General features: G+C 37.1%; 1 protein-coding gene across 1 annotated transcript in view; it reads left to right on the top strand.

The window, feature by feature from the left end:
- Positions 1–26,550, top strand: part of LOC149551825 (neurochondrin family protein) — a 255,668-nt gene extending 229,118 nt beyond the window's left edge. The window contains exons 14-19 of the mRNA XM_089787327.1: positions 14,992–15,090; positions 15,196–15,268; positions 25,363–25,526; positions 25,631–25,688; positions 25,833–25,917; positions 26,005–26,550. Coding sequence (XP_089643453.1) covers positions 14,992–15,090; positions 15,196–15,268; positions 25,363–25,526; positions 25,631–25,688; positions 25,833–25,917; positions 26,005–26,080 — 555 coding nt within the window. The 3' untranslated portion in view covers positions 26,081–26,550. The remainder of the gene's footprint in view (positions 1–14,991; positions 15,091–15,195; positions 15,269–25,362; positions 25,527–25,630; positions 25,689–25,832; positions 25,918–26,004) is intronic.
- The last annotated feature ends 736 nt before the right edge of the window (positions 26,551–27,286 follow it).

Below are 27,286 nucleotides of genomic sequence, written 5' to 3'. Positions count from 1 at the left end.
AATGAGATATTTGGGGGGCAGAAATAGAGGAGGATACTTTAACAATGATCTCAGGGGAAAGTTGAGTAAGGTGAATCTGTCTCCATTTGACGAATCGGGTTCCATATCAATGCAAGCGTGGGTAATGAAAGCCGATACCTACTTCCAACTGAATCCTATGCCAGAAGAAGAAACGATCAAATTTGCCGCGTTGCACTTGGAGGGAGCTGCACACGAATGGTGGCACCATGACACCATCACATTAGGGCATGATCAAATAAAGACATGCGGAATTTACAGAGAGATTGATAGAATGATTTGATGGGAAAGATCTCGAGCTCAATTTCAAAGATTTGGTGCAACTGAGGCAAATTGGATCAGTAGATCAGTTCATTGCGGAGTTTTAGAAACTTTTTGTTTTGGTCATGGACATTTTCGAGAAGATTCATCAGTATCTTCTGGAAAAAATTGTTTTGGATGGCAGAGACAGAATTATCACCAAGCATGAGTTACCACCTGCAGAGGAACGATCAAACCGAGATTGTGAACAAATGGCTTGAAGACTACCTTCAGAACTACGTCTCGCCACAACAACGAGCGTGGGTAAAATGGATCCATTGGGGGGAATATTGCTACAATACCACTTATCACATGTCCATCAGGATGGCACCATTCAAAGTTCTGTACTAGTACGAACCTCTCTCTTTCATCGACACAATTTTGGGTGACAGTCGTGCTCTAAGGGCGAAGGACTGGCTTCAGGAGGGACAGGACATATTGAGGAGCCTGAAAGAAAACCTACAGCAAGCACAAAATCAACAGAAGATGTACACTGACAGACACAGGATAGAGAGGAGTTTTGAAGTGGGGGATCTGGTCTATCTTCGGTTCCAGCCATACCGACAGTCTTTATTAAAGGGAAAAGGAAAGGAGAAATTGAAGCCACAATTTTATGGCCCCTATCGAGTGGTCCGTCGCATTGGTGAGGTAACATATGAACTAAACTCTCGGAGGGAAGCCGCATTCATAATATCTTCCATGTTTCCTGTCTGAAGAAAGCCATAGGGAAAAACGTCACGGTTGCTACCGACCTTCCGCCACTCAACGAAGAAGGGAAGCTCGTCTTGGAACTTGCCGAGATCCTCGAAGTATGTGAAAAGATCCTATGGAACTGCACTGTGAAGGAGTACTTGGTACGTTGGCAACACCTACCATTGAATGACGCAACGTCGGAAGGCGAGCACATTCCCTAGCATCCGGCATTGGATTTTCTTGAAGACAAGAAAATTTTGGAAAGGGAGGACAGTAATATCCCCATCATAAAATAAATGTATTTAATTAATCTTTGTAACAGAGCGATTGATTTAATTTCTCGGTCCCATTTTTATTTTTGTTTTCGAAGTTTGTGTCACCGTTGGCTCTCTGTAAACCCTCAGAAAGGTTTCCCCAATAGGTATTTAAGCATGGCTTGTAGGATGTCTGTAGGTATGCTTTCGAATATATTTCTCTGTACTGCGAATTTTTGTTGGAGTTTGGGATCGTTTGCCATTTCAAAAGTGAAAGATCTTCCCTATTTGGCTCGTGCGGTTTTGGTGGGATTCAACCCTCACCCTATTCCATCGGTGTTCAACTTGGTCTGTATTTGGCAAATTGAAGACTTAATTGCATGTGGAAATATTAGTACCTGTTGGTGAATCTTTTGGCTTTGCATCTGCAATCTGTGTATGTTACATTCTGCATTTTCAAGTGGTATCAAGTTGGTTTGTATTGTTGATTTTTCCTCCCTTCAACTCTCCACGCTTCAGGAACATTATTGTTCGGCATCCCCGTTTTCCCTCTCGTTGCACATTAAACTGACCGTATGGCCAATACGGCCTTTGAGGCATCACACTCTGTACATCCCTTTCCCAAACATACCCGTACGACACCTCTAGACAGTATACCGTACGACATCCTTCTGTCCTAATAATCACCACCATACGGCCAACCAGTCTGCACCATATGGCTTCCCAATTGCCATCGTATTGACTCCCAATTGCTACCATACGAACTCCCAATTGCCACTGTTCGGCCACCATTTCCCATCGTATGGCCATTCCATTGTTTGCTATTGACACCACCGTACGGCTTTGTTTTGTCCCCCCCCATTCAATTCCGTACATCCTCCTAGCCTGTGCATTAGCTCATTTCTGTACAACTATTCTAGGGTTTCAGTAAATTGTTTGGTTGGGAGCTAGATGGGTCATTACTTGTAAGATGAACACGATACCCAAGAAGGCAGTCAAAGTGTGAAGTTGGGGTTGAACAAGGTTACCAAGTCCATTGCCAACTAGTGAATGGGATTTTACAGTCTCACTCCCTATGACTTTCAACTCCAAGTGTCAATCGTAGGAGTTATCTGGGTTTTCTGTGAAGTTGCTATAGTTGAAACATTGTCATTTGATATCTATATCACTGTTAGAATTAGCTCTGAAGTATTGTGACGAAACTGAATTTGTTTTTGTGAATTGTTAAATAAGTCTATCCATCAATTTATATGAAGTCTATCCAACTAATCTGCTATTAGGCTATGCTATCCCAATTTCCATGTGTTTGGCAGTGATTTTTGTTTATTTGATTTAATCTTTGCATTAACATGTATTGCCTGCTTAGTTACAACTATTACTAACTGCATATTAGAGATATATACGTCTATTGTGGCTATTTTGTTACCATTTGCACTACACACACACACAGGCACACGCACACACACATATAAACACTCAATTTTCTACTTTACTAGAATCATAAACTTCAAGAGGGAACTACATAATTCTCATAGTGTACAACAAGGGATATTACAATGGTATTAGAGTAGCGAGCCTGCTGCCTAGTGGGCATTCATAATTGAATGCATCAATATAACAAAGAACCACATAGAGTTTGGAAACCCCCAAAAATTTTGGAAGGCAAAAGAGCATCAAAGGTTATTGGAATACATTCGATGGCTGAAAGGGTTCCAAATGCTACTAAAGAAGCAAGGGAAACCTTGGGAGCTCTTAGAGAAGGGAAAAGTCACGTTATTGATGTACTGCAACAAATTACACAGGTAATACAAGAAATGAACACCAGGCCTAGAAGACCATAGAGCCATCATAGTGAGGGTGGTACACCTCGAGGCATGGGAGCACCCACTCGTAACACAGAGAGACCTTTAATGCCCGTGTTTGCTAAACATAATGATGAGATTGAAGTTGTTAATGCAGGAGCTGTAGGAGACATTCCGAATGACATCATGGCTACATATACTGAATTGGATTTGTTTCTGGACAATGTTAAGGCAGTCTTAAGCTTTGTTCAGGAAATGGGACATCAAAGGAAAATGGTGAGAGGAAGACATGATAGGAGGGCAAGGGCTTCAAACAAGGATTTAAAACATGCTATGAACAAACTTACCTTACTAGTATTTGATGGAAATGGGAAAAGCTACAATCAAGACACAGATACGTAAGATGGATATGTTTCTTAGACCAAAACTCTTGTCTGAAACTGAAGCAATTGAGTTTGCTACTATGCATTTGGATGGGCTAGCTTACAATTGGTGGCACTGTGGCTTAGTCAGTCAAGATCATGGCATGATTAATTCATATGAGGAATTTATTAACAAATTGATAAGCAAATTTGACAAGAAGGATAAAGAAGTTTACTATAGGGAGTTAGCTCAGCTCAAGCATAGTGATGCTTTGGACACCTATGTTGATGAATTCCAAAGGATATCTATCATGTATGAAAACAGGAAGGTATGTTGTTTGTGGAAGGTTTGAGTGAGAGATTCAAGGACTTTGTTGAAGTGTTGAAGCGAAGTACTCTCCAAGATGTCATCAAGATGACACTTGATTTAGATAGCTCATCTTTAGCGATTTAGCCTCCCAAAAACCCTTTTAAGGGTCCCAAGACCAAAGGCAGATTGAGTCAATGAATGAGCTGAGGAGGAGAAATTTATGCTTCAAATGCAAGGAACCTTGGTCACTGGATCATAGATACACTATTGAGCAGCCCCAAATGGAGAAGGTGGAGAGACAGGTTTCAAATCAGCCACCTATAGTTGCCACCCTCTCATGAGTTCCTATAGGCAGTCTTATCCATCTTAAGGGAGTAGTTAAAGGGCAACAAGTGGTTTTCTTGGTGGATACAGGGGCCACACATAACTTCATTAGCACTTCTATAGGAGAAAAAAGGAAGTTACAAGTGGATGTGGTTATGCACTTTGATGTTATGTTTGCTAGTGGTGATCTTAATTGTTTAGGGATTGTTTCCCAGCTTGAGGTTTAGCTTTGTACTTACATACTGCAGATTTTTATGTGATTGACTTAGGAGGGATGAATGCTATTTTGGGTCTGCAGTGGCTCCAGACTCTTGGTAGATACACTATTGACCATGATCAGAAACAGATTGAGTTCATGAGAGGACATCGATAGATCATACTCAGGTCTATAATGTATAGGGGTCCCAGGATCATTTCCATACATAGGATGGAGTCCATCTTGAGACACAATGATATAGAGTTGGCAACACATCGCTTTATCTCCACTGTATTTGTTTTAGATTAGGACAACAACATCATATAAATATTCAATCAGTGCTAGACAAGCATAAAGGAGTTTTTGGTGATATCCCTCCATTTGTACCTCCTGACCATGGATTTGAGGATGTGAAATAGTTGGAAGAGGGTGCAAAGCTAGTTATTATGACACCTTATTGTCACCCTGGGCATTATAAGGAGATAGAGAAAGACCATTTAGGAGTTACTTGATATGGGGCACATCAGGACGAGCTCAAGCCCGTTTTCTTCCTCGGTGGTTGTGGTAAAGAACAAGGATGGGACTCTTCGAATGTGTATTCATTATAGGGCTCTTAGTAAGAGGTCTATAAAGAACATGTATCCCATACCATGTATTTATGAGCTTTTGGATGAGTTACATAGGGCTGCTTACTTTTCAAAGATTTATTTCCATTTAGGGTACCATCAGATTAAGGTTTATGAGGAGGATGTACATAAAACAACATTCAGATGCCATTATGAACAGTACAAGTTTTTGGTGATGCCCTCTGGACTCACCAACACACTTGTTACATTTTAGTTGTGCATGAACCACATATTTAATAAGCAGTTGTGCAAGTCTGTGCTAGTATTCTTTGATAACATTCTGATTTTCTGCAAAACAGAGGAGCATTTATAACATTTGGATGAGCTTCTGAGCAGCATGGAGCAACATTCCTTGTTCGCTGAAGAATCCGAATGCAAGTTTGGTTTGATAGAGATTCATGTACCTCAGACATGTTATTGGAACTAATCAGGTCAAGGTTCACGAGGAAATGATACAGGCTATACTAGATTGGCCACCTCTGAAGAATGTGTTAGACTTGAGAAGATTCATTGGATTGTTTTCCTATTATAGGAGGTTTGTGAAGGGGTTTTCTAAAATTGCAGCACCACTTATTAATCTCACATAGGCGGGTGCTTTTAGGTGGTCCATAGATTTGGAGATGATATTTGATAGGGTCAAATAGGTGATGAGTACATGTTTAGTCGTAGCATTATCAAAGTTCACTAGGCCATTCATTTTGGAGTGTGATGCCTTAGGTGACAAAATAGGGGCAGTACTAATGCAGGATAGACATCCTATTGCATATGAGAGGAGGAAATTGAAAGATCATGAAATGTTGCATTCCACCTAGGACAAGGAGATGCTAGCCATCATGCATGCTCTAGCTAAATTCAGATAGTACTTGGTGGATGGACATTTTGTAGTAAGGACTAATCATAACAACTTGCGCTTGGCACAAAACGAGTAGAATGAAAGGCAACAAAAGTGGATTAGGAAGATACGAGCTTAAGATTTTGACAATTGAGTACATGAAGTGAAAGAATGTGGTAGTAGATGTACTTTTCAAGAGGCCAACCAACGCTACTAGTTGTGCTATTTTAGAGATTTCAGTCGATTAGAAGTCTCAATTGTTTGTTGAGTCCTCCAAGAACACATTCTTGTGAAATCGTGGATGGGAAGATTTAGGATGATAGATACAAGGTTATTGTAAGAATTCGGTATAGCTTTGATACCATGTAAGAATTTGCCTAAGGCAATAATTCAACACCAAGATCAAGAAGCTCAGTAGATAGCACAAGAGAGACAAATGATGATCGAATGAGAGTAGATATCAGATGTTTGGATTAATCAGATAATTGGATAAATACATTATAGAAGTGCCTTGTATATAAAGGCAACTGATATGACTAGGAGTCTGCAAAGAGACAAGCATAACAAATAAGCACATGTCCACCAAGAGTGGATTATCCTCTGTTATGCATGAATGTACGTCCAACAATGAGAGGATAAGAATGCAAAGGTGTATCTCATAAAGAGATGTACTAGACAACATATGCTCAATTGGAGTGCAAACTACTATGTTGTCTACATGACAACTCATATGAATATGCAAACTCCTAGGTGTCTACATGACAACTAATATGAATATGCATTATCCTAAGTAAACTTAAGTGTAAATAGTAAATACTTATTTACACCAACACCCCCCCCCCCCCCCCCCCTTAAGTGCAACTTAGGGGAATGCACTTAAGCTCACAGAAGCTAGATGATAAGGCAAGATGGGTCCCGGCTACTAGGCCATGTTAGGTACCCATGTACAAAATACAAAAAAGAATGCAAGCTCTCATAAAGTGGAGAAAGAGAGAAAACCTCATGGGAAAAACCTTCCCCCAAACCGAGAGATGAAAAAACAAGATGCATGGATGGATGGAGTAATTAAGACCCCCCCATTACAACATACATCATGGATATACAATCGAGAAGTATGAGAAGGACAAAACCCCAAAAGAGGAAAAGGTCCCCCTCATAAGAGAGAAGAAGAAGAAGAAGAAGAAGAAGAAGAAAGGAGACAAGGTAGTCCTCCCCCAAATGTAGAATGCTGATCAGTGATAGCTGCTCCAAGATGAATGTAGAAGTTGATCCATGACTGCTGAATAATATTCCTCCCCTTAGGAAAAAACAATGTCATAGGTACATACGAGATGCTTCACCAATGTGTACAAAGAATCCTGAAGATGAATGGTGTCTCTGAAAATTGCTCAACTATCCCTGTGTCAATACTGACGGTCATCCCTTCCGACATTGCTGAAAAAAACAAGTTCGGATCTAGCAACGATGGATGTAGAACATATCCCAAAGAACCATCTGTCTCCTCGAATGATAAAGAGACCTCCTACAACTGCTGTACATAAGGATCCACAATCATATCAACATTATAAGATTGACCATGTAGAGAATGGACAAGAGGGTCAGAGTGTTTCCTTGCAACAACTGAAGAAGGATCTTCTTTATCAAAGAGAAGATGTATATCATCAATAATGTCTCCCAGATCTGCTATGTAGGACTCCACAAACAAACCTGAAATATCTGTCAAGTAATCATCCCCTGATGCTAGAACCGGAAGACAAGGTGTACGCAATTGTACTAAATTACATGGACCCATCATTGTAGCAATGTATGCATGTGGAATGTGCTGATGTTGTGAACTTTTTCTTCATCTATCAAAAGGATCCCCCACAAGTGAGCCTTTTGAATCACTATCACTGTTGTCGCTATTAGTTTCCACAATGTATGAAGTATAGAGAGGATTAGAGAATAAGCTCGGTGAACTTTCCTCAAAGTGAACATTCCTCTCTATGAATATCTCATGAGTCACAAGATCCATAAGTCTATATGCCATAACACTTTCTTCATATCCAATGAAAGTACAAGGCCTTGGTGGTGGTGCCTTGCATTCACTTGAAGATATGCCCATGCTGGACAACCCAAAACTCTGAAGTGTTTCACAACTGATTTTCTTCCACACCATGCCTCAAAAGGAGTCATTCCATCTAAGACACTATGAGGAGACCTATTAAGGATGTGATTGGCACTACGTATAGCTTCTACCTCAAGTGATGGATCAAGAGAATTAGCTTGAATCATCCAACTTGCCATTGACTTAAGAGTTCTAATCCTTATTGTTGCAACACTTGTCTTTTGTGGACTAAATGCTACAGGATTCTGAAGGTCGATACCCTCAAGTTTACAAAAGTCTCTAAGTCTTGAGTTCACATATCTACTTTCATTGTCCATACAAAGAACCTTGATGGCTTTACTTGATTGCTTCTCAACATGACTATTGAAGGCTAGAAACTTATCAAACACTTCATTCTTGTGATCAAGAAAGTAGATCCATGTGTAGTATGAAATGTCATCAATGAAAGTGAGGACATAGTGACCCTTGCTAACTGAAGTCATTGAAAAAGGGCCTACTAGAACAATGTGAACCAACTCAAGAACAACTGATGCTCTCCAAGACTTCCCTTTGTCAAATTTCTCTTCTAGATGCATACCCATTGAACAAGTTGAACATTCACCCTTAGTTGATTGTAGGTAGACCTTTGACCATATTTTTTGAGCTAAGTTGATGAAGATAGCGAAAGGCAAGATGTCCATACCACTCATGCCATAATTTACTTTGTGATTGTGAATGTGTCAACAAGACATGTGAAGGAGACTTAGGAAAAAAGTGGGAGAAAGAATAAGGCCTTGTGGCATAATTAACTTTACCCATTGCAACCAATGAATCATCCTTAAGATTTCGCACCATTATTGAATTAGGAAGGAACTCAACTTTATTTCCACCTCTGCAGTGAGTGATTTGGTAAATTGAAAGGAGATTAGTGCTAAGGTTAGGAACATAGAGAACATCTTTGAACTCTCCATTTTCCATCTCAACTTGTCCTTTCCCTTCAACTTCCATTTGTGTATCATTCTCTACAAAGATGTGAGGTACCTTAGATTGCTCCAATGAAGAAAAATGTCCTTTTGAAGAACCCATATGATGTGAGATACCTGAGTCAAGAATCCATTCCCTTGAAGAACTTGAACTTGTTGTAAGTGCTTGCCCTTTTCCCTTTGAAGTGGATGGATTTGAATCCTTGGAAGCATTTGGCACATTGATTTTGTTCTTCCTAAGTAAGTTTTCCAACTCATCTATTCTCTTAGTCTTGCAATGATGCTCATCATGATTTGGTTTCTTGCAATATGCACAAAATAGTTTATCCTTCTTGTTGTTGTTTCTCTTCTTGTTGGAAGAAGAATTGCCTTGTTGTGAGGAGGAAGATTGTTGTGTCTTTGATTGTGATTTTGGCTTCCACTACTTTTTTTCTTGTTGTTGGTAAAACTTTTTCCACCTTGATTTGTTTGGTTCTCATTACTAGCCACCAATGCTTTAGACTTTGATGACTTGAGAATTCCCATATCTATCAACTTGGATTGTTCCAACATCAACATTATTGTGAATGCATCAAATGAAGGCTTAGTGAAGGCACTTTCCATGGTCAACTTGTGAGTGTTGTAACTCGAAACAAAAGATGCATATTCTGAAGGTAGCCTCTTCAAGATGTGATGAATCAATCTATCATCCTTCATGGGATTACCACAATCCTTAAGTAGTGCTCTGAATTCATTGGCTTTGTTGAGATAGTCTTGAATTGTGTTAAAATTCTTAGGATCCAATAGAAGTAGATCATCCTTAATTTGGAATCCCTTTTCCTCATCCATCTTACCATACAACCCTTCAAGTTTGTCCCAAGCACCTTTGGCATCCTTAACGCTGGAAATGTGGAAGAAAAGATCTCTATGAACACAACTCCTAATAATTCCTAAAGCCTATTGTCTTTAATTTTCCAATCAACTTGTGCATCAACATCAATGGGTTTTACAATTGTACCATCAACATATAGATTTAAACCTTTTTCCATTAGTCTACTCCATACAATATCTTTCCATGTAGTATAATTGTGTGAAGTTAAAAGTGGAGTTTTACGTAAATCCATGATGCAAAAAATTAAAAGAGCACAAGAGAGAGACACAAGAACACAAGACACACCCCCCCTTTTTCACTTAATCAAAGAATCCCCCCCAAAGGTGATGCTTTTGGCACTTTATATATAGTGCATGTACAATTGGCCACTTGTCAAAATACACCAAAGTGGACTTCTACTTTTGATGGTTACAACAGAAAAGATGAAGCTATAGCAGACTCAAGTACATAAGGCACCAGATCTTCCAAGATATAAATTAATTACAATGCAAAAATAGGCCAAAAATGACCAAATTCTGAAAGTACTATGTCCACTCAAAATTACTCCAAACTGATACTAGATCTGGAAAGTAGTCCAAAAATTATGCACTTAAAAAAAATAGCACCTGAATATGTGTCCATATGAGCCCGAAAGAAGCATTTGAAGTTGTAAAAATCAAGATTGGTAATTTTCAGAAAAATCCAAAAATAGAGATCACAAACAACCTACACTAATGTGTAGATCACGAAATTCTACTCCAAAACAAAAAAAAAAGCTCGAAAAAAAGGGTCTGTATGAGGGAGATATCGCTGCTTGAAAAAAACTTCTGTAATTATTTTTCCTAAATCGCCATCGTCGCACCTCTAAAAATTAAATGACTCTAGATTTCACATCAGATGTCTGATTTTGATGAAACAAAAGTCGATTTGGGGGTTTTTTAACCTTTTGAATGTGATACCAATATCTGATTTGCACCAGCCTCCAATCTTGACCTGCAAAAAAAATCTCTCCAATGGCTATGCAATGAAACTCCTATGTCTCTGATACCATGTAAGAATTTGGTGTAGTTCTGATACCATGTGAGAATTTTCCTAAGGCAATAATTCAACACCAAGATCAAGAAACTCAGTAGATAGCACAAGAGAGACAAATGATGATCAAATGAGAGTGGATATCAGATGATTGGATTAATCAGATAATTGGATAAATACATAATAGAAGTGCCTTGTATATAAAGGCAACTGATATGAGTGGGAGTCAGCAAAGAGATAAGCATAACAACTAAGCACATGTCCACCAAGAGTGGATTATCCTCCATTGTGCATGAATGTACGTCCAACAATGAGAGGATAAGAATGCAAAGGTGTATCTCATAAAGAGATGTAGTAGACAACATGTGCTCAATTGGAGGGCAAACTATTGTGTTGTCTACATGACAACTAATATGAATATGCATTATCCTAAGTAAACTTAAGTAAAGTGTAAATAGTAAATACTTATTTACACCAACAATTATCGATGACTTTAGTTACTAAAAACACAGGATTTATTTAGTCCCTAAATCCAAAATGAAGATGCAAATTATGTAGGCCATTCATGATAGTGCCATAGCAGGACATCTAGGGTACTTCAAGACCTACAGGAAGATTAGAGAATGACTCTCTTGGAAGGGCCTCAAAGATGATGTTCTCTAGCACATAAGGAAATGTTTGACTTTTCACATAAGGAAATGTTTGACTTTTCAACAAAATAAGTCTGAAGATGTGTTTCCTATGGGCTTGTTGCAACCACTGTCAGTACCCAAGCATAAATGGGAGAGTATCTCCATGGACTTCATTACAGGATTTGCAAAGGTGCAAGGCAAAGATAACATATTCATGGTGGTGGATAGATTGACAAAGCATGCTCATTTCTTTGCTATAGCAATTGGTTGGATGACTTAACAGATGGCAACATTGTTCTTCAAGGAGATTTTTAGATTACATGGTTTACCCAAGACCATTATTAGTGACAGGGAGAGGAAGTTTCTTTGCATGATTTGGTAGGAATTATTCAAACTCGCTAGGACACAACTGTTACCTAGTTCTAGTTACCATTCTTAGATGGACAGACAAATGAAGATAGTGAATAATTGGATTGAGGGGTATCTCCGTACTTATGTTTCAGGACAGCAATAGGCTTTGGTTAAACAGCTACATCTAGGCGACTATTGATACAATTTGACTTATCACTTGTCGATTGGCATGTCTCCCTTCAAGGCACTTTATGGCTGTGAACAATTATCTTTTGCAGATTTGGCTTTGGCTCATAGCCATGCACCATTGGCTAAGGATTTGTTACGAGAACAATAGGATATCCTCGCAGCTCTTAAGGAGAATCTACAGAAAGCCCAGAATCAACAGAAAATTTATGTTGATCATCACATAATGGAGCGATCTTTTGTGGTTGGGAATATAGTATTCTTATGCCTCCAACCCTATTAGTAGAGTTCATTGAAGAAAAGGGGCACAAAGAAGCTGAAACCAAGATATTGTGGACCTTACCGCATAATGATAAGGATTAGGGAAGTGGCCTATGAGTTGAAGTTAATGGAAGGTTGTAGGATTAATAATGCTTTCGATGTTTCTTTCCTTAAGAAGGCACTAGGTTAGAACACAATGAGCTCTCTCCGATTTCCCCCTCTTGACGAGGAAGGGAAACTTGAGCTACTGCCCATGGAAGTATTGGAAAGAAGGGAGAAGCAGCTAAGGAACAGGTCAGTCAAGGAATATCTAGTACATTGGAAGGATTTGCCCATTGAAGATACAACATGGGAAGGAGAACTAATACTACAAACCCCAACACTCAGATTGCTTGAGGACAAGCAATCCCCGAAAGGGAGGACTATCATGTCCCTTCCAAATTGATAATAGACAACACCCATACTTAGCCTATTATTTCCTTGCATCCTGATAGGCTAATGGGCCTCTTGTGTTTAAGGGATGTTAGCATTGAGTCAAGAATTAAATATGCAATGTATTCATGGTCAAATATTCTCTCTCAGTTGTCTTCATGTTCTTGTTTGGTTGCAACTCTAACTCCAACGCTTATCCTACATGGAGCCTTGCTAGACTGAGATTGTAGCAGTGACTTGGTCGACTCACCACGTCTGGTGCTTGGAATTCATAATGCTCCTACATACTCGATGTTTGCACCTTCTTGCTAGGTAACGGGATAGTGGAGTGGGGAATCAATATAGGAGTCTGGTCAAGCATGCATGAAAAGGAGAGGATTTTGGAGAAATTGCAAGGAAGCTGGAAATGACATAGCTCTGCAAGTTCAGGATGAAAATCCTGTACATAGTTTGGACGTAGCCCCAAACTACTATCAGTTGAATTCATCTGCAGATTATTGGTGGACCATCTCGGTTTGATAGTTTGCGTAGATGCCAAGAGTTTCAGATGACACATTCACTACAGGAGATTGGTACTGAATGGATCGATCAACCCCCTGAGCGAATGAATGAAGGAGATATTGCTAAGCTACATTATTACTAGGAAATGCAGTTGAGAGAAGTTAAGCTGTAAGCTGAACACGATGCCCAGGAAGGCAGTTGGATTCTGAAGTTGGGGTCAAACTGGGTTACCAAGTCCATTGCCGACGGCAGAGATAACACGGGATAGAGTATATTGGCATGCCTTCCTTAGCGTATATACACTCTCACTCCCCGCAGCTTTCAACTCCAGGTACCAACCATAGGAATTATCTGGTTTTTCTATGAAGCTGTTACAGTTGAAACATTGTCATTTGATATCTATATCACTGTTAGAATTATCTCAGAGGTATTATTACGAAACTGAAATAAGTTTGTGATGTCAGTGTTGTTGTGAACTGTTAAATAAGACTTTCCATCAGTTTATATGAAGTTCATTCAACTCATCCGCTATCAGACAATGCTATCCCAATTTCCATGTGTTTGGCAGTGATTTCTGTTTATCTGAATTAATCTTTGCATTAGCATGAATTGCCTGCTGAGTTACAACTATTACTAAACTGAATATTAGAGATATATACGTCTGTTGTGGTTATTTTGTTACCAGTTTGCACTATATATATATATATATATATATATATATATCTGTCTGTGTGTGTGTGTGTACACAATTTTCTACTCCACCTGAACCATAAACTCTAAGAGGTAACTGCATAATTCTTATAGTGCACAACAGGGGATATTATACACAGGCAATACCTTGATGTGTGCTTTATTGTGCTGCTGTGCAAACGTCATAATGGGATGACCCATAATATTTGTGCACATGAATCATTGCAATTTCTTTATAAATATAGAGGAGAATATATAAAAATTGGATATTCAGTGAAACTAACTTGATAGTTGATCTATGTTAAACATCTTGTAGGATGAGTGGTGTAGCTTTTACATACCTTAGGTGAATATTTAATCAGCTTAGGTCATATTGTTACAAGGACGTAAAAACTATATATATTTATATCAAACATCATCTGCAAAAAATTGATTCTTTTGTTTTCTGATAAATGCTTCCTTGGTTTACATCCATTTTACACCTGCAGTGATCAGAATCCTGGAGATAGCATTTCTTATGATCTTCTTCACTAATCAATCTGTGTGTATATTTGTGTTTTATAGAATGTTTCCTGAGTTCAGATTTGAACGCATTTTCTTAGTTCCTTAGCATAGCATCTTGATTCTGCTGATCAAATGTGATGTTGTTTGACCTTGCGTCATTGGAATTTTACATTCATGCTAACAAATTCTAGAATGAGTTGAATAACAAATATGAATTTTTTACCTTGTATTCATCTTGCATTTTTTTTACACTTGGCATGCGAGTTGAACATGTTAGATCAGTTTGTTGATTGTTTTTTATGTGAAGACTTTGTGGTGGTGGATTTGTGTATAAATTCATATTGAACTCAGGCCCAAGGGAAATGGCCAGAAAATGTTTAATACGTTGGGGGATTTCTAAGTGTTCTAGGAATGATAACTATAACGTTGAGCTCTTTCTTGTCTTATAGTTCTCCTTGTCCAAAGAACTTAAGTTTTTCTTTCAAGAACTGGAATGAAGGAAAGTCTTTATAAAGATTATTATGAAAAACAATTGGATAATTGGGTAAAAATATGTTAAAGAGGATTGTGACACCTGTAATGTGATTCTCCGGTCTTGTAGTTGGAACTTAAAACTATTGAATAAGAGGAATCATAAAGCTTGAATGATTACAAAGTATTTTCTGTAAGAATCATCATTTGAATATAATAGCAATTAAGGCTTGGTAATGTAGGTAACATAATTTTGATAATAATTATGAGATGTCAATGTTTCTCTCTCTTACAGGTGCTTGAGTTCCTTTTGAAACTACTTCAGGATATTTCAAACGAAACTATTGGTACTGTTTTACTAGCCTGTGATATCATAATGAATGTTCTTTTGAAGGTAACTTTCTTGAACTAATGATAGTTATAAGTATTAATCTTATGTTTCTGTGTGAAATTTGGTGGGACACGATTAACTGAATCATTTTTGGTTTCCTTTCTGTAGAGAGATGACATACAGGCTCAACTAAGGGTTGATGACTTTGTATCAGTTTTACCAGCTTTGGCAGCTTGGACAAGTATTCTCTTTATTGCTGAAAACTATACTTCAATTTATTGCTTCTTATATACCATAACTTGTAGGCGTCAATTGTAGAAATGGTGCAGCTAAAGTTGTTTTTACTAGTTTATTATTTATTAACTTTACTTTTCAAGTCTTTAAATGTTCCTATGTTGATTAACTGGAGCAATACAGAGAAATCAATTTACATTGTCCTTGATTTCCCATGCTTTGCATTGTTTTACAGAGTGATAAATTTGCTAATCAAGGCTGATTGAAAATAGAAATATAGAGCTTACACAATTTGTATGTTGGGAAAAAAACCAGCACAAAATATAGAAAATACTTGAAGTCATCGATATGAATTTGTAGTGCTAAAAATGAAGCACTATAAACTATCTTAAATACAACTATCTTGAAAATGCCAAGAGATATCAATTTGCACCTATTTTTTGTATTTAAAAAATATAATATTTTACCTAGAAACTATTTGTTTATTATACATAAGGAATATAAAACTTATGCTGTTCGTTTTATAAATATCATGTGTATTATAAATTTTAATATTTTGACAGGCTGTTAAACCTAAGGTACAAGGCAAGAGTTTTTGTTGACACATTGAGACACACCACCATTTCTACCATTGTGGGATTTTTCTTTCCATTGATAAAGTGAAGATATCAGGATGGAAGATTCTAAACGTATAAAGTTATAAACCAATATTTCATTAATGAGAATGGTACTTTCTGTTCAATAAATTAATTTGACCATTCAATAAGGTAGCTTATGATTTGTTAGATTTTTCAGTCTACTAGCTAGGATAGTGATGAGTCAAGGTTCAATGCCGAACAAAGTGCTCCGATACCATATGTAACTTGCTAAATTTCTAAAGTAATTTAATGAATTAAAAATAACAAAATAACAATTCTTTTCAAGGTTACATGAAAGACAATTATGACCTTAGTATCATTTACACATGATTACAGTTTCTTTTCAATTTATGCATATTCAAGCAAAGAAATAACTGATCTAACTACTTTTTAATCCAATGAAAGAGAAACTGATCTTAACTATAATATCCATCTACAATACATAATTGAAAATGTGGGAAAAGAAATATAATGTACCCGAATTTTAGATGTCTTGTGCATATAGACCTTAATCTTGAGTTGTGCAAGCCTTGGCTACTAGAGGAGAGGAGAAGCATTGCCAAGGGCTTAACTTCCCAACTGCGGACACTTAAATATCCCCACACAATCTCTACTAAGAAAGGCCCTACCTACCCGTGGAATTAGGCTTGGGACAGCACTGTCCAGCCATTGAGCATCCTGGTGTTAGAGTGTCAGCTAAATAGCCAGCTAGGCTTAGGATACGTTCCATACACCTATCTACCAATTGCTAGCAACTCTGACCTCTAGTGATCATAGCAGCAAGCATGCCACTAACCTACCTTGGCCAAGGATTTGTGAGGGTACTGTATACCCGATCACCCACCGCTCGACTTGACAACACATGAGATGACACAAATTTAAACATCTTTTATTACTTGCTTACATTACTGATTGTTCTTTTCTTCATCATGCAGGAATAACACGTAGTTCAATGATTTCTATTTCACACCCTTCATCTTGACCATGCTGGTCTTCCTTGATGAATCATTGGGTGGATGTATAAGTATTTTATAATCATAGGCAATGCATTTGCCCAACCTGGGCTATGGCATTAGAAAAGATAAATAATTCTTGAAATTTATTCTTGATTCATAATTATGCGGTCTCTTGTCTCAGAGAATATATTTCAGATATCCCTGTACAAGTTCACACTTCAGTTATTTACATGATTCTCGAAGGAAATTACTCATATGAAAACTGCCAAAGTCCTACTAGATATGGAGCATTCTTACTCTATTTTACATAAAGAAAGAAGAAGATCATATCTTGATCGAGCTCTAACAACATTAAAATTACTGTCCAATCTAGGCTTCAACTATGGCCTCACTATATCAAATTAAAAACATAAAGTTCAGTAGAGGTATTTTCATGACCTGACTGTGGGTAGCCTCTTGAATGTTTTAATGGTTTGGTGCAATGTTGATGATCACATTTATTGGTTGTTATGTGAAATGCAAGGATAGTAGCAATCGAGTGCTGCTCCCTGGTGCAGGAAGTTGGGCACTGAAATAATAAATAAGAACAAAAGCAACGCCTCTATAAGGCGGAAGCACTAATGTAATGTGGAAATAGCAGATGGTATGTGTTTGTTGAAGTGTTGCATGGAACCCGGAGAGAAGAATGTGAAACAAGAGTGGAATGAAAGTATTTCAAATTGTATGTCGTGGTATTCACGTTGTCGGAGGTAAGAATGTTGTTTCAAATTGAGCTATCACACCATAAATTTTTGCCTTCTCAATTTTATGCTCAATTACAAGCTAGAAATGTGAAGGTGGTGAGGAGTTACAATACAAATGGACATTAGCACAAATATGTGGTAATATTATAAAATTGGCCACCGATTATCATAAGGGTCGATGAAAAATATAATAGAGATATGGCCGCCCAAATAAAATAATGTGTTACAAACGTAAATGGCAGAATACTTGATTGATTAATCAGAGATCAAAATGATCTATATATACAAAGAGGAGAGTCGAATAGAATAGAAACATTCTATTCTAGACTCCACCTAAATATTAGAAACATTCTAATATTTACAGAGATATAATAAGCATTAAAAACAGAAACATAAAGATTATTTTAATACCCCCCCTTTATGCTCAATCTATTTATAACACCAATAGATCCTCTGAATTTAACAAACTTGTCAAGACTAAGGGGTTTTGTGAAAATATCGCTGGTTGCTCTGAGGTAGGGACATAGAGTGACTGAATAGATCTATCTTCTACTAATTGTCGGATGTAACGGCAATGAAGCTCTATGTGCTTGGTTCATTCATGAAACACTAGGTTCTTGGCAAGTTTGAGTACTCCCTGATTGTCGAAAAACAAAGAAGTCGAACCTGCGTGAGGAAAGGAGAGTGCATGTGCCTGTTGCTTCTTACTGCTCCAAGTAATTGTTGTAGATCTGATACTGAACACATAGCCAGAAGTAGATTTCTTGTCATCAACTGAGCCGGCCCAGTTGAAATCGGTGAATCCACTAAGCTGAGGAGTAGTACTCCTTGTGTAAAGAAGACCATAATCTGAAGTACCATGTAACACATTTCGCTGCAATCCAATGATCAGTCTTGGGTTCGTCATGAACTGTGAGATGTAGCTGACTGCAAAATTGAGATCAGGTCTAGTAGTAGTAAGGTGGATGAGACTACCTACTAGCTACCTGAAAAGTGTTTCATCTATAGGAGGAGAATCAGATTGTGCGAACAATTTCAGACCAGTCTCCATAGGAGTGGAGGTAGGTTTGCAATCCTGCATTCGAAACCTATCAAGCAAATTTCTGGCATACTTGGACTGAGACAAAAAAATATTGTTGTTAGTCTGCCAAACCTCAATACCTAAACAATAATGAAGCAATCCGAGATCTATCATATCAAAAGTTCCACATAGATCCTGTTTGATTTTTGAAATCAAATGTTCTGAACTCCCAGTAATGATCAAATCATCCACATAGACAACAAGAAAAAAAATATCATTACCAAAGTGTTTAATAAACAGATTACTATCTAACAGACTATGCTGAAATCCCTGAGCAACCAAGTACTAATCAATCTTTATGTACCAAGCCCTAGGGGCCTGTTTAAGACCATAGAGGGCCTTCTGGAGTCTACATACTCTTGGTTCCAAACCGGCAACCTTGAACCCTGGGGGTTGCGTCATGTAGACTTCTTCCTGTAATTCACCATTGACAAAAGCACTCTTCACATCCATCTGGTGAACTTTCCAACCATACCAAGTTGCAATGGCAAGAAGAATGCGAATAGTGCTCATCTTGGATGTTGAAGCAAAGGTCTTCTCATAGTCAATGCCTTCACGTTGGGTGAATCCTCGAGCAACAAGTTTGGCTTTGTATTTGTCCAAGGTACTATCTACATGATACTTGACCTTATAGACCCATTTATAGCTAATGGGTTTCTTCCCAGGAGGGAGATTTGAAAGAACCCAGGTGTGGTTCTTTTGAAGACTTTGAAGCTCAGCATCCATTGCCTGTTCCCATTCTGGAATTTCTTTGGCCTCTGCATATATCTGGGGCTCAAGGATACTGTGGATGTTGGCCATAAGAGCAATATTAACTGTGTTGTGCTGAATGCTCTTATTTCTAGAGGTTCTACCCTCAATGAGTTCATCAGGACGAAGATCACTTATCGTTTGAGCCCACCATTTTGGCCGAAGAGTCGAGGAGCTAATATCAGATGCTGTCAAAATAGCTAGATGAGGAGTAGGAGCAAAAGCTGTATTATCTAGAAGTGGCTGAGGTGGTGTATCAGTAGCATCAGATGACTCATAAAATAGAAGAAGCCAAGTCAGAGATTGTTGAAGACTGAATCTCGGAATGTGGCGAAGAGGCAAAGAACGAGAATGGTCTAAGTTCCTCATCAAACACAACATCACGACTAAAGATTAAACGATCAGTATTTACATCAATCAGTCTGTAGGCCTTATGTGTGTGATTGTATCCTGTAAACATGAGTTTCTGGCTTTTGGAATCCAACTTAGTGCGTTTGGCATCAGGAATCCATACATATGCTAGAGAGCCAAAAACTTTCAAATGGTTGATCCTAGGTTTGCGACCAAACTAGGCTTCCTCAGGACTCTAATGGTTAACTACAAGGGTGGGTGACCAATTAAGAAGATAGACAGTTGTGGATACTGCTTCTGCCCAATATTTTCTAGGAACATTTCTATGTTCTAGCATAGCCCTAGCCATTTTTGTGATGGTACAGTTTCGACGCTCTACAACACCGTTTGCTGAGGGGTGTGAGGTGTGGTGAACTGACGTCTAATGCCATGAGTAGTATAGAAGGCAGAGTAGGCAGAAGAACAGAATTCCCCCCCATTATCGGTCTTAAGAGTACGGATGGAGGAACCAAACTCTTTTTCTACTAGAGCTTTAATTTAAACTGTTGAAATACAGGAAAAGCATTTGATTTTTGCTTAAGAAAATATACCCACATTTTGCGACTAAAATCATCCACAGAGTAAGAAGTATCTATTCCCAGTAACAGAAGGAGTATTCATAGGACCACATACATCAGCATGGACCAGCTAGAGTACTTTAGATGCCCGCCATGATTCACCATCCTTAAATGGTGTCCTATGTTGCTTCCCTGCTTGGCAAGCTCCGCAAACGCGATGGTTCTAGGTTTGGATATCAGGTAGGCCATGGACTAAATTATCCCTAGCCAGTTGCGCTAGATATTGAATGTTTAGGTGACCATATCGCTGATGCTAGAGGCTGTTGAGAGCAGATGATTTGGCGATGAAGGCATGCTCAAGGGAATCACTTGAATCTACAAGCCTATAAATACCATGATCCTCAAGATTGACAGCAAGTGTAGTGCGAGAAGCACGATCAATAATCGAACACTTATTTCCATTGAAAACTACATCCAACTTAGGGGAGTGCTTTATAATCTAACTAACAAACAGAAGATTATGTTTCATGCCATGAACATAACATACATTGAGGAACATGAGTCTTTTTCCTTCGGACTATCTGAACATTGCCCTTGCCGACAATATTGTATTCTTCGCCGCCTCCAAAGATTACTAAGTCAGAATAGGGAGTGAATTCAACAAACCAATCACACCTGTGAGTGAAATGTCGGGAGGCACTGGAATCTATATACCAAGCAGAAGATTTCACATGATCTGCAGGTATGCTGGCCATAAAGGCATGATAGATAGATTATTTTTGCCTTTTAATTGACTGACTTCTGATGTTGCTGATACAAATGCTCATAATATGCGAATATCTTAAATGGCACAAACTTCGAGGTGATAAAATGAAAGACCCAGAAAAATTGGAGTACACAAATGAGAGCTCAAAAAACCCAAAAATAATACGCTGCCGAAATCCGGATCTGTTGGCTCGAAAATCGAGGCACTCACAAAAATATGATGAAGCCCATTTGAGATCTCGAAAAACCCACCAAGAATTTGAAAGCAAAAAGATTTTCTAAGGTCAAAAACTAGGGTTTCGAGCAGAATAACAGTTAGTGGCCAGGGAGGTCGAATAAGCAAAGAAAATGGTAGATTTGGACAGAACTGATTGCAAAAAAATGACTAAGAATAGGTGGGAATGCAGAGGCGACAAGCATTGGGTGAAGGTTGCAACTATATTTGCAGGAAAAAAAAAGAAGAAATTGTGCAAGTTGTAAAAAACGCAATTTTTGAGCCTCAAAAAAATTTTGGATGCAAGCTGCTTTAGATGTGCGCGACTTGGAGAAAAGAAGGCATGATTTATGTCGTGATTTGCAATCAAAACGAGACCCTAAAAAATGCGAAAATAGGGTACCAAATCGTGGCTGAGAGAGACTCGAATGCACAGAAAAAGCATGAATTTGAAGTCACGATTTTCCAAGTGACAATGAATTCGCAAGCTGTAGATGATTTTCTAGTAATGAGCTAAAAAAAAATTGCGGTTTTGTAAGAGATTTTCAACAAACCCTCAAACAAAACCCTTGTTTGAAAATTAGAGGATTTTGATATAATGAATTAAGGATCACAGAAAAATAATTTCGAAAATGGGTTTGATAATCTCAAAGAAGAAATTATGATTTTTGAAAAAATTTAAGAATTAGGCTCTGATACCATGTTAGAAACGTAAATGACAGAATACTTGATTGATTAATCAGAGATCAAAATGATCTATATATGCAAAGAGGAGAGTCGAATAGAATAGGAACATTCTATTCTAGACTACACCTAAATATTAGAAACATTCTAATATTTACAGATATAATAAGATACAATAGTGAGCATTAAAAACAGAAACATAAAGATTATTTTAATATAATGAAACTATGGCCAAGGAATAAAAATAGCTCAATTAATGTCTCAATATAATATTAGCATGCTATACCCACCTATACTTGTTTATGTGCATACACATGTATATACATATGCGTGATAATCCAACAACATATCAAAATATATAATAAGAAGTGGACATATATGTACATCTCATTTGGATTTACGCATGCATACATGTGTATATACATATGCAAGCATATGTAGATATTATTGTGTTATTATATTAAGGCATAACATCACGGAAGCTCTAAGATTATACAATTATAAGATAACACATTTTAAATTTAATGTTTAGTGATATTTTTAATAATGCATATTTATTGACCGGGTAGCTCATGGTAATCCATAGTATTCTCTTGCTTGCCTAGCCGTTTACCCCTTGGCCTTGGTGGTTAGGATTCATATCTGTCAACCTATAGGCGAATTGGTGTCCCTCGCCCAATTCTTGTCTGGCAATGCTCCCCCCTTCGACGTCCTCTTGCAAAAAGAAATTTCTCCACAATAATAACATATTCATCAAAATTACTATAACAAGTTATTATTCATAAAACATCCTAACGGCTAATCACCATTTCATTTCCCATGAATTTATAATGAACAAGCGACTTTTCCATGATTTCAAGATAGCAATTATCATAGTAACATCATAACGATTAACTAACATGTCATCTTCACATGAAATTATAACAAATAACCATCTTACCATTTCACATGATCATAACTAATTTTACCTGTCAATTGACTTCACATGAAACCTCAATGGTTATATGAACATTTTAAATGAGGCAAAATTTGGGATGTAACAAATGGCCATGGAGGTGGCTTTCTTTTAAGTTAGTAAGTCAGATTTAGTAACTTTGTGATCTTTAAGCTTTTTAGTTAGTTTAGTAATGTTTTATTCTGTCTTTAGTTCTCAATCGTTTTAAGTTTTTGTTATGGAAAGATCTTATAATTGCTTATTTAAGGGGTATAATTCTCCTTTATTTAATATTGTACAATAATCATTTATCATTTCAATGAATGCACAACTCTCATTCAGATAGTAGAGAAGAAAAAATAAAGTGAATGAATGATATCTTCCATAGTGTAATGTCCCCATTTTTAGCAGGTTCCTATAGTTGGCCAAGTCAGTTCACCATCGCGACCCTTGCGAGCTGACAATAGGATTTGAGGGTCTTAGTTGTGTGGTTATAGGCTTTCCAGCAGCCTATGGTGTGTTTTGGCTCCATTTAAGGGTCTTACTATTTATAGTAAGTCAATCTGTTGGTTCCGATGAGCTCAGTTAAGTCAAAGGAGTTGGAGGATGCTCTCAGTTTTTATTTCGGGCTTTCGGTTTGGGCTCCAAGAATCTTGGAGGGAGCGTCTATTTATAGTAAGTCAACTTGTCAGGTTCATTCATTGTCTTTCATCATCAGGATCACTTTAGTGTTGTCAGATTTCGAATCTGATGCTTCTTCAATTGTTTTCGCAAGACCAGTGAATTAATATTATTCATCTAAATACATTGAGGTTGCTATTTTTGTTAGTGTTGTTGGTTTCTCACCTCAGTGTCATAGCTCGTTGGAATTGGGACGAAAAGTTTTAAATCACGGGAACAAGAAACAGTGGCCTTACATGTCAGAATTTGAAGTTATGGTGTAAAAGGTCATTTTTAGAGCCAAAAACAATTAATAAATTAGTTTATAATGGCACTTTATCATATTTTAATGTTGTGTGTGGGAAGCTTCTTAAGTGAAGTTCATTTGGGAAACTTTGTGCCATTTGGAGATTATAAATATGAGCCCATTTGATGAGTAGAGCATTCGATTATTTGTTTATCTCTTTGCTTGTTGTCTTTGTGACAATTTTGAGTCTATGGTTTTGTGCCCTTGCTGAAGCATAAGGGTTAGATTCTGAGTTTATCTTGCAATTTGCTATTGAGGTAAAGCAAATTGTGATTGCTTCTCTACTGTATCTACTATTATTGAGAAGTTGATTGAACAAGTGTTGAAGATTGGATTGTGGAGAGCGAATTGAAAGCTGAAATATTAATTTTATGCTTCTACATCCTGGCTGGGAGTTCAATATGAATGTTACAGGCCTATTGTTTCACTATAGGGCAGCAGTTTATCAATTGCAGAGTCATGTTCACCTGAGGAGGGTTTGTGTGACATTTCTGAGGGGCCGTGTTACAATTTTCAAGAGCTGCATTCAATTTATATGGCCTACGATATATATTATTGGGGTTGTTGTAGGCTCACATTGGACTGCAAATTAAATGTCAAAGCCAATCTATATTTTCAGGTTCTTGGCATTTAAAATATTATTGTTGCTACTATTTGTTTGAAACATTGTTGGTATGAATTCAAGCTGGAGCAAATTGTTTTTCTTTTATAAATTATAATTATATAATTGCACAGTTCGTAGGGCAGAATTATGAATTAATGTTGGCATTCATACAAACTTCTTAGTAATAAATGGGTCTGAAATTGTAAGTGCCCAATTGCATTCTCTAGTGTAATTTTGAAAATCAGATTATCAAATTTGCAACAATAACAGTAAAGATTGTCAAATGTTTGATGAAATGTTAGACTATTGATTAGCAAAGGAAAATTGATGATTGTTAAGGATATAGCCAGCTGGGGTTCTTACCCGTACAAATCCATATGTTTACTTGAATCCAACACAATTCAAAAACTTCCACAAAATTATCGTAAACAGGCTACATAATTATTGAACTCGTCAAATTTTTAGAGTGTGAAAGGTATGGAGTTAGATAGAAAGTAGTAACTATAACAAATTTCTGCAAGTCGTGTTACATAGCTGAAGATGCAAAGAGCCTTAACACTGCAAAATCCTTTAATATAACAACTAATGTGATCAGTCTGATAATTTATAGAATTGAAAGATCACCATAAACAATAGTTGTGATATGCTTGCATGAAATCTCTTATATGCTCAACATTTTTTTGAAATATTCCCACAATGGACTCTGCACTACATGGAATTGGACATGCTCTCTTTGAACCCAGATGTCCCTACTTAAGACTCTTAAAAGTGTTTTCACTGTTGTGCTTAATTGTTTTTTAGATTTGTGTCCAGTGGTATGTTTGACTTGGACCTATTTTTTTATCCATTTGGTGCAGCCAAACATAATGACTCCATGGTAGTTGCTATGGCTGCATGTACATGCACTTTGGTCCTTGATCTGTCAAGTGAAAATTCTTTGGCAAAGATTCCCGAGTTTGATATCCGATATCTGTCTACATTCTCTGAACTCATCACTCGAGGTTTGGAGCTTTTTCTGCAGGTAATTATTTCTTAAAGTGTAGAGATGTTTCCTATTGAAGAAAGTTGAGAGTATTTCTCCTTGCCAGTCTGTTTGAGTGGCAGCTCCTCTGATTTGTTGTGCAGGATGAAAAATCAGCAATTCTAGCAGATAATCAAGACCTATGTGACATAACAGTCTCAGGTATGTATGCAATTAATGTTTCTTGTAAGATTTTTTCTCTACAATGTAGTTTTCTTGGAGTCCATTGTCCACTTCAATGGAAACCATTGTAGATTTTCTTTTTCCTTGAGAACCTTGTACTAATTTTTTGATATTTTCCTATAGGATGTGTCCGATTGATGGTTAATTACCCATCAATCAGACAGGCAATACGAACATCAAATTGGTTTCAGAATATTTTGCAGAATCAGTAAGCACCATCTTAATATTCCTCTAATCATTAATGTGTTACTTTATTGCATCCTTGAAATGTAATTCACTCAGCAATTTTCTGCAGGACTAAAATGAACATCATTATGGATGTTACAAAGAATCCTTCCATGCAGGCTCTCTTAGCGAGCATTATTAGTTAATCAAGGAACGACTAGCTAGACTGGAACCAAGTCCATATGTTGGGAGGACAAGTCTTCTGTTGCTATTTAAGTCCCTACAATCATTATCCTGCTAACATGTTACTAAGCTGAAGGAAACTGTTATTATATACCTCTTTTAGGTCGCTTGGTTTAAATAGTTCCTGATCGTAGGTAGCTGTTCGAAAAATTGCAAATCAAGTTGCAGTTAACCAGCCAAAGGCCAAAGTTTTACTTCCTTACTGAGTCATTGGCATTAGCCAAATTCAAATTAAAGCTTTTATTATTTCTGAAATGTAACATTAAAATTTATATTCTGCTATATTTGAATAATATGAGCTTATGAAAACTGTTATACACTGCAAGTTTATACAAGATGTATCATAAATTTCTTTGCCATGCTCGAGCTAACTTTTTTCTTGGGCATGCAATACAAATTCTATACATTAATGAAATGATGTATCTATTTATGAGAGTAGTTGTATATTATCAAGTTCTACATTTAGAAGATCTGATATCAGCACCTTTGTTTATGCACAAGTGAGTTGCTATTCTATTGATTTATATACGAGTGTAATGAACTTCATAGGTTTTTTAAGAGAGTGCTAGGTATCAATAGCCTTATATTTTCTTCTATAGAATTCTATAAGCAAATGGTTTATCCTTAACATAAAGCATAATTTTATCACTCCACAATTTCGCTTGCGCTTGTATGTCGAAGTTTAGTTTTTCTTTTGGCATTTGTAAAAATATACTAGGTGGTTATAATGGTCAAAGCATTGAGTATTTTTTCTTATATTAGGTGGTGTTATATTAAAATTGTTTATGTGATGACCTTGTGCACGGAAAAGTAAGAAATTTTTATTATCTCAATTGAATATATGATTTTTCAAATAATTTTTTTGTGAATACCATGATGGGAAAGTAGTATTAATATGGAAGTGTTGTAGCTTGAATTGTTAAGTTTGACTGGTGAAAATGTTGCATGTTTCTTGATTATGTGTTTCCTCTAGATTCAAGAGAAGTCTGATTTGGCCAGTTTCAACCTCTAGATGATTTTGATAGTGTAGATCTTTTTATATATGACATTGTAATTCCAATCTATAAACGATTTTGATGTTGTAATTTTTTTATTTATAACATTATAGCCAAAGAATGACTTTTGATTTGAACACGTTTTCTCATTGTTTATGATATTTAAACGTATCT

This window comes from Cupressus sempervirens, chromosome 6, assembly GCF_028749045.1.
Source record: "Cupressus sempervirens isolate cs-2001-9-10 chromosome 6, ASM2874904v1, whole genome shotgun sequence".
Lineage (NCBI taxonomy): Eukaryota > Viridiplantae > Streptophyta > Pinopsida > Cupressales > Cupressaceae > Cupressus > Cupressus sempervirens.
This window is presented reverse-complemented; position numbering and strand designations above follow the sequence as displayed.